This window comes from Macrobrachium nipponense, chromosome 39 (assembly GCF_015104395.2).
Source record: "Macrobrachium nipponense isolate FS-2020 chromosome 39, ASM1510439v2, whole genome shotgun sequence".
NCBI classification, from domain to species: Eukaryota; Metazoa; Arthropoda; class Malacostraca; order Decapoda; family Palaemonidae; genus Macrobrachium; species Macrobrachium nipponense.
Window position 1 is genome coordinate 39,316,386 of NC_061099.1, and position 9,560 is coordinate 39,325,945.

A 9,560-nucleotide genomic window follows, 5' to 3' on the forward strand; every position below is an offset into this window, starting at 1 on the left:
ATGAAATTCTAGAAATACATTCATTTAAATATTCAAACAGGCGTATCAATATATAAAAAAAAAATGTGTATGCTCTCATCAAATATATTTTCCCCTTCTTTCAGGTGCGAGATATTTCTGGTGTTACCTTTCAGCCAGAGCCTAGTCAGTGTTGCCTCTTGGAGTCGCAAGAGAGGACTAACTCGCGACAAAAGCCAGAAGCTGTTTTCTAACAAGTTCTATAAGTAAATGAGTATCATCGTTCTCTGTCTGTCTAAAGCTCTAAGCTCTGTTTTTTCTCCCCCTCTCTCTCACTCTCTATCGTCTTTGTAAATCTTTAAAAGAAATAAAATATGGTCAAATATTTTTTTCTTAAAAGAAGCCATTTAGATTAACGCTATGCTTACCCTATACATCACAATCCAGCTTGAAGTAGCATTTCGACAAAATAGTAGATTTCAGATTTATTTCGGAAATGAATAATTGCTTTATTTTAATTCTCATAAAAAATAATTAAAATCATGACTGAAAACGGCAATTTCAGCAAGTCATTTCCGTCCAATGTTTAATCTTTTTTTTTCTTAGTGACGTTTCTCTCGAGGAATTTTTTTCTTTGTCACTTGTATCTAATCTATATATATATATATATATATGGATATATATATATATATATATATATGTATATATATTATATGCACATATATATATGAGTCTGATCACATCACCGTGATTCTTAAATACGCATTAAGCTACAAATGTCCTTTAATATCTAAATCGCTCTACCTCAGAATTAACATATTTTCTAATACTTAAACTGAAGGGGATTTTTTAGTTGATAATAATTTCGTCGTGAAAATATATAATTCTGAGGTAGAGATAATTAGATATTAATTGACATTTGCAGTTTAATGCGTGTATATATATATATATATATATATATATATATATATATATATATATATATATATATATATATATATATATATATATATATATATATATATATATACGCAGATTAAGAGACGGAGGAAAGATCATGGTGACCGGAGAGGAATATCCACCTCACCTGAAGCTGGAGGTGATTCCTGACGAAGACAATGGAGGAACTAAGCTAAGGTTCTCCGGCCCTGTTATCATCCTGCTGGATATCCTCGCTTTCAGTCTGAACTTCACGTAGGTGCAAATAAAAAGTGTGTACATTTTATAGTGTTTTCTCTCTCTCTCTCTCTCTCTCTCTCTCTCTCTCTCTCTCTCTCTCTCTCTCTCTCTCTTGGTAAATATGTCATATATAATGGCTACTAGAAGTATATGATATCCAGTCTGAACTTCACGTAAGTGCAAAGAAAAAAAAGGGTGTACATTTTAGAGATTTTTTTCTTGGAAAATATAGGTCCTATATAATGGTACTAGAAGTAATGTATGATTCCTTTTGGATAATGCTTATTCCATATTGTTTATTTATTTATTTGTTGTCAGCATGATAGTGAATTATTTGTAATTGGGAAGTAAATGGAATTTTTTTTCTCTGCATGGTGATGGTGAGATATTTCCAATTGAGCTATTAATAGGAGATTTTTTTTGCAACTGAGAAGTAAAAATGGGAGATGTTTTGAACGGAAAAGAAGTGGGCTCTAATCTTTCAAAATTGTGGAGATTTGAAAGACTGACTGAGCAGAATGGGAAGGGGTTATGAGATATGTGACGGGGGGAAAATTAAAATAATATATACTCTACAAAAAGAGAAACCTTGTGAAGCAAAGTATATAATTCCTTGTAAGAAGTGGAATTACTACTTGGTTATCTTTATTTGTCCGGGGACTGACAGACAATAAAGAAGTTCGGTGTTCTTTTCATTTTGGGTATTTCTCGAAAGCCCTGGTCACAAATGGAGACAGAAACGTACAGGAAAAGAGAACCAGTATGAAAATGCAAATTAAATATATTTATTCTTAAAGCATCTCTTCGAAATAAAACAGCAATTGTGAACCACTTTGAGCATTACAAATCTGTCTCCCAATAGCATGAATAAATATGATATAAGCTCTAATGCTCTTCCAACGATTCTATCAGTACGACGATAATATATCGTGAAAGCTACAAATGCGATGAAACTAATCCACTTATAACATTTATTAAAAGTAATGATTAAAATAAGGCAAAAGCCAAGAAAAAATGATAACAGAAGGGAAGAAAATTAAATAAAAGAATAAATTACGCTCTAATGCTCTTTCAACGATTCTATCAGTACAAGGATGATATATCGTGAAAGCTACAGATTCGATGAACCCAATCCACTTTTAACGTTTATTAAAAGTAATGATTAAAATAAGGCAAACGCCAAGCAAAAATCAAAACAGAAGAAAAGAATATTAAATAAAAGAAGGCAATTAGTCAATGAATGTGTTTACTGCAATTATATGAGTTTGTCATGGATTATGCACTGATACTCAAATAGATGTAAATATACGTAAATGTATTTTGACAGGATAAAGTTCAAGAGAGAGGTATCATTAAAAAACTAAGTTATCAATAGTTATTTTACAGGGGTAAGACAGAGGGATCATTAAAAACGTAAAGATCAATAGTTATTTTAGAGGGGTAAGACAGAGGTATCATTAAAAAAAAAGATATCAAGAGTTATTTTAGAAGGGTAAGATTAGAGCCAATTGCTATTTGCTTATGAAGTCGACATTATCAGCGAAATTCAACGCTTCGCTTTTTTCAGATATGGGTTGACCCGTCCGCCTGACAGAGGCTGGGGGTATCTCCTGCCCAATGGTTCTTGGACTGGTATGGTTGGGCAAGCAGCGAGGAAGGTAAAAAGCACTTTGTGTGTATATATATATATATATATATATATATATATATATATATATATATATATAATATATATATATATATATATATATAGCACGTATGAACGCGGGCTTGAGATTATCATAAAAATCCACGTAAGAGGGTGAGTGAAACCGGGACTTTGAACAAGTACTTTCGTTGTTTTTTTCTATAGTTTTCAAATGTAGAAAATGTAGAATAAATTACTATAGTGCTTGTTCCACGTCCGGTTTCACTCATCTTCTTACGTGGCTATTATATATATATATATATATATATATATATATATATATATATATATATATATATATATATATATATATATATTTATAATTACGAATTGATGTCACTTTATCACAGGTGACTTTTTTACGCTCACAAATCTGGAACCACAAATATCTTCTAATATCGGGTTTAATGTAGTCTAGGAATAACTTACACCACAAGAGAATTATTATAAGTGTTAAGTGTTTAAGCCTCGGCCAAGTGTTCAAAAGTGTCACAAACTTAACATCCAGCTATCGTAGTGGGGAATACCTTGAGATCGATTCTAAGTACAAAACCTGAATTCGAAAGGCATATGTAACAACAAACTCGATATCAACTTATATCCATCTTAATACCCGAGTGTTCAAAGTCGATTGTCATCATTTGTTTCTAAACCATAACCCCTGGTTCGAATCCTGGTCGGGACAGATAGGAGAACTTTAGCAGTAATAGATTCCCTTTTGGGTGTAAGATATTCCCAGGGTGGTTGTGAATTCAACATCAAACTGAAATCCTGAAACTGCACATGTTAAAGTATTGTCTCAAGAAGAGAGAGAGAGAGAGAGAGAGAGAGAGAGAGAGAGAGAGAGAGAGAGAGAGAGAGAGAGACAACCACAAAAAAACTGCAGTATTTAGATTGAAAATACATTAATGTAATAATTAATTTCCTGTAAGAATCTGAAGAAAAGAGAGAGAGAGAGAGAGACAGACAGACAGACAGACAGACAGACAGACAGAGACAGAGAGAGACAGAGAGCCACAACAAACAAGCTGCAGTAAGTAGATTCGATTGATCTAAACAACCCACTAATTTAAGTACGTTAATGTAAAAAATAATTTCCTGTAGGAATCTGAAGAAAAGAGAGAGAGAGAGAGAGAGAGAGAGAGAGAGAGAGGAGAGAGAGAGCCACAAACAAGCTGCAGTAAACAGAATCGAGTGATCTAAACAACCCACTAATTTGAAAACGTTAATGTAAAAAATTAATTTCCTGTAAGAAAGGCAGCGTGAGGAATGAAAATATAAAACAATTAGAAGTAATTACCCAAACAGAACTCTACATAGTTGTAGTTAGTTAGTCCAGTCAATAGCGCCAATAATGATTACAATTAAGCAGAAACTCACCAGAAACTATAGAACGTTAAATATCTTCACAGGAAGTGCACATATCTCTTGGCCCACTAGCCATAACAAGGGCCCGGAGCCTCGTCGTCGACTACACGGCTCCTCTCCTCGTGGACTACGTGAGGATCGGCGCCAGGCGAGGGGAGACAGCCGTCGACCCTTGGGGATTCGCGTACCCTCTCACTTACACCGTGTGGGTCGCTACCTTCCTGGGTCTCGCCCTCTTGATGATCACGGCCAAACTCTTCCCCTTCGATGCCGTGACCCCGTCCAATGTGACGGAAAGTTTCTCTGGCACGAACTACTTGCGGGTTTTCTTGATGCAAGGTGAGAGAGAGAGGCAGCCATTCGACGAGTTAGCAGTTGAGAGGAGGGATTCCCAGAAACACGAAACAAAAGAGAAACGACGGTGTTTGCCTTGTGAGCGATATCTTGACACGTCTTCTTCAGTCTCACTTGAGGAGTGAAAGGGTTGTTTTCGAGTGCTACTTGAGGAGTGAAAGGGTTGTTTTCGAGTGATGAATCCTGAGGTCGTGTGACGTGCCGTCTTCTTCAGTCTCACTTGAAAAATAAAAGGGTTGTTTTTGAGAGTGATACTTGAGGAGTGAAAGGGTTGTTTCCGAGTGATACTTGAGGAGTGAAAGGGTTGTTTTCGAGTAATACTTGAGGAGGGAAAGGGTTGTTTTAGAGTGATGAATACCGAGATGATGTGACGTACCGTCTTCTTTAGTCTCACTTGAATAGTGAAAGGGTTGTTTTCGAGTGATACTCGAGGAGTGAAAGGGTTGTTTTCGAGTAATGAATACTGAGATTGTGTGACAGAAAAATGGAAGAAGGAGAATATGAACGGAGGTACAGTAAAAAGGAATGAAAGTAGTTGCAGCTAGAGGCCGAAGGGTGACATGCAACTGTATTGCATTGCGTTGCAGTCATATCAGTGTCACGATTCTTGATTTGTGTATTGATTGCAGTTATCATTCCCAGTCTTTATGGAAAAATACAAAACTATGTGTTGATGAGCATTTCTGGTGCATTCCCTGAAATTTTATCAACAGACACTCTGGGTTGAAAGTAGAGTTTGGCTCAAGAGACCAACCTATACCAATGCGTATAATTTCTATAGTAGATTCACATCAACAGTGCATTTGATGTCTAGGCCAGTCCCTTACGACGCTCCTGATTGTCTGTTGATAAGCCAATGACAGGGCTGGAAACTCTGTCTCACTCTCGAGAGTTCACATAGGCGGGATGTATGTTCCACCTCTCCTGAAAGACGTATACCTCTCAGGAGAGGTGGAACATAACCCTGCCTAAGTGAACTCCCTCAAGAGACTGAGAGTTTCCAGCCCTGTCATTGGCTTATCGACAGCCAATCAGGAGCGTCGTAAGGGACTGGCCTAGACATCAGATGCACGGTTGATGTGAATCTACTATAGCTTATTTAAAATATCACGATTATTCTCATTCAATCTTGTTCTTAACTTTAACTGCATTCAAATCTAGTATCTGCTTTTTTTCCAGAATTAATAGTCCTGATTAAACTAATAGACATAGTTGTACATTAGCACTCAGTGCACTTGATATCGAAACAAACGCAGCTTATGTATATACTAAAAAAAATATGTTATCTTAATTTCTGTAATTATATGACTTTTTTCATCTGCCAACGAAAATGAAACTTGGAATTTTCATACTAACCTTAATTTAAAAGTTAAAGGAAGAGAGACATTTTTTATAATAATGTGAGAAATATCATTAAGGTTGATGTAGTAGTTAGACATTTCCTGGCAATAATCACAGGAACCACGTCGTGATGGCCCACACATTTCATAATAGATAACCGGTATTAGCAAATGCAAGATAAGAAAATTAGTGTCATTTTAGCAGTTTTTTTTTTTAGTTTACTTCAGTAAAAACAGGTCACTTTCTGGTGTCTGAAAATAGCTCTGAAATAATTTGTTGATGTCGCTTTGGGGCTATAAATTAATTTGGTCCATCTTGAGCAATGCTGCCTCTATTAGAAAAAACAAGCGCACGTTTTATGTTTACCGTCCACCAACCAACAGATCTGAAAAACGATATCATTCACGGCTGGAAAGAGCGAGCTATCATCGGCGGCTGGATCATCGCAATGTTCATACTGATGGAGAGTTACAGCTGCAACCTCATGTCGCTGCTGGCCGTACGGTACGTGTCGCAGCCTTACCAGACCATCAAGGCTGTCGTGGACGACAAGCGCGTGACGATGCTGTGGGAAGGAAACACAGCTTACATACAGCACATAATGGTAAGTCAGGTCTCCAAGGGTCGCTGGTGTACTCTATGGAACTTGTGCGTATCAACCTATCTATCTATCTATCTACATACCTCCTACAGAGTGCCGAGTCAGGGACGTTCTACGACGTAGCCCAGACTCGATTTAGCAATCGTCTGCAGTACCTCAGCTCCAGCGATTACCCGACGGCGATGGCGACGAAGGTCATGCAGGGAGATCACGTGCTCATGGTGGAAGACCTGGCCCTCAAGATGCTAATGGCCGAGCACTTCACTCAGACAGGTTTGTCTGGACTTGTTCGCGTTACAATGAACCTCAATCACGCTCGTAAGAAGAGGCGCGCGTATTATTACACGCGCACACACATACATACATATCTAAGTATATATATATATATATATATATATATATATATATATATATATATATATATATATAGTATGTATATATGTGCATAATAAGGAGACTTCACGTTTATTTACCAAAACGTACTTGATGATTATAAGAATAAGCTCTTTGACGGATGGGAATAAATGTTTTCTGTTGGTTTTCTTATGGCAATCCCATTTATTTGGATTTACATGAAACTTTGTGATATTTCAATTTATATATATATATATATATATATATATATATATATATAATGTAGGTATATATATGTGCATAATAAGGATACTTCACGTTTATTTACCAAAACGCCCTTGATGATTATAAGAATAAGCTCTTTGACGGATGGGAATCAAATGTTTTCTGTTGGTTTTCTTATGGCAATCCCATTTATTTGGATTACATGAAACTTTGTGATATTTCAATGTATATATATATATATATATATATTATATATATATATAGTATATATATATATATATGTGTGTGTGTGTGTGTGTGTGTGTGTGTGTTTCTGTGTGTAAGTGTGTATGTATGAATATATACACATGCATATAGATATTTATATTGGTTCCAGTATGAAGCATTTTATTTTACATTTTGAATATTTTTCCAAAATAGCTTAATGTTTGGAGAATCGAGTTCTTTGAAAATTACGTCTAGTCAGTGATATATCACTATATCCATACTGCAATTATATACAAAACACGAACGTTTGGAACGTGATAAATGCATAAATAAAGTTATAAGCCACGAAGGAAAATGAAACACTGGAGTAGCTGCAAGATCTTTCGACTCAATGTCCTTTACTTAGCAGACTGACTAAGTAATGGATGTTGAGTCGAAAGATCTTGTAGCTACTCCTGTGTTCACTTTCCTTCGTGGCTTATAACTTTATTTACACACACACACACACACACACACACACACACCACACACACACATATATATATATATATATATATATATATATATATATATATATATATATATATATATATTATCATTATATGTTGCTACTTTAATAACGCATATATCTTCTCCTAGACTGCATGAAATGTTATATATAGAGTTTTGCAACATTTTTCAGATTCCTTAGCTAGCTTAGAGTTATAAGATGTCTTTAAATGTATGTTCAGATTCTGCATAACATAGTGTAAATGTTAATATATAACGTAGATGTGATAGAATGAAAAAAGAGAGGGAGATTATCTTTGTCTGTTCAAAGCTAGAGCTGTTTCCCTATTATTTCATCGCCTCGAGATAAGAGACCCCGAAGACTCTGCTTTGTTTTCCTAACCTGTCATCACGTTTGATAAGGGATTTCTGTTTCGATCGAGTTGTATCTTTGTTGTGCTTAATACGTACATGACTCGTATGTACATGACTCGTTTCATACTCGTACGTCTTTGCCAAAACCACGTGAATATTTCACAATTTTTCTGTAAAGTTAGGTCATATTAGAAGCTCCTAGAAAGATTGCATCATCTTTCGCATGCCCAAAACATTTTGTGCCAGATCCACTGTCCAGTTTCCGTAAAGAAGAAAGCATTCATTCAGACTGAAATCTTCAAAGCGTTCAGATCTCTCTCTCTCTCTCTCTCTCTCTCTCTCTCTCTCTCTCTCTCTCTATCCACTTTTGAGTTCACAAAAACGTAACGTAAAGATTTATACATAGTCAATGGTCACTCGTAACTCGTAAATTTCAGGTTTGATATTTCTTAGAGTTTATTTAGTATTATTTAGTGCTTTTTGTGGAATCTGAACTAACATTGTACAAGTGTGTAACGGCGCCTTTTACTTTCATTTGAGAAATATTGTGTGGTGAAATTGTGAAACAAGCTGCAGCAGAAAGGAATTGGTACCAAGGTAAAGTGTGTTATATTTTTATTAGTTGCAACTAATAGTTGCAATGGTTTGAGTGAAACGATTTCAATTTTTACACATTGCAAATTTTTATGTTTTGTGTTTGTTTCATTTGAAGTGATTTTTTTTATGTGCATTTATTCGTTTTTTCTTATTGAAGTGTGTGTTTTTATTTTATATTCTGTGTGATTAGTGCTTTTTGCAATTTTGGTATTTTCCACATTTTTCTGTGCTTTCATTTGCATTCAGAAATTAAGTAACTTAGTTATTTTCATTACTTAATCGTTGCACATTTAATTGAATTTAACACTTGTGAATTGATTTGCATTTACTTAGAATTCTTTTCAAGTTTTATTAATTTCCAAATTTTAATTATTGCCTAACACTTTTGAATTTTAATTGAATTAATTTTCATGAATTTTGTGATAAATTAATTTTTATTTAATTTTACTTAATTAATTCAAGAACTAATTAAACTTTGCTTTGTTATCAAGTAACAAATAAATTCCTTGATATTGTGAATTTCACTTATAAATTTTGAGTTTGATAATAAATTTTTGTATTTAAAATTTTTATAAGTGTTTTCTTGTATACCAGTGTATAAATATGATTATATTTATGTTAGGTAGAAACATTGAGTGGTAATTAAGCTGTTTTCCTTCAATTTACTTGAAGTGAGTTAGAGCCAGGGAAGTACTTAGACTTTTGAAATCAGGGAAATACTTAGACTTTTAAAGGTTGATGGAGTGATGCCCTTTAATTAATTTAATTACTTACAAGATTACCTCACATCTGTTTTGATGAACTTAGTCTGATTTTCTGCAATAC

At 34.7% G+C, this 9,560-nt stretch overlaps 1 protein-coding gene across 1 annotated transcript in view; it reads left to right on the forward strand.

Annotated features, from left to right (window-relative positions):
* The first annotated feature begins 1,015 nt into the window (after window positions 1-1,015).
* LOC135210419 (probable glutamate receptor) overlaps window positions 1,016-9,560 on the forward strand; it is a 10,281-nt gene continuing 1,736 nt past the window's right edge. Inside the window, exons 1-5 of the mRNA XM_064243319.1 lie at window positions 1,016-1,152; window positions 2,705-2,795; window positions 4,237-4,531; window positions 6,271-6,491; window positions 6,581-6,761. Of these exons, the coding sequence (XP_064099389.1) occupies window positions 1,016-1,152; window positions 2,705-2,795; window positions 4,237-4,531; window positions 6,271-6,491; window positions 6,581-6,761 (925 nt within the window). The remainder of the gene's footprint in view (window positions 1,153-2,704; window positions 2,796-4,236; window positions 4,532-6,270; window positions 6,492-6,580; window positions 6,762-9,560) is intronic.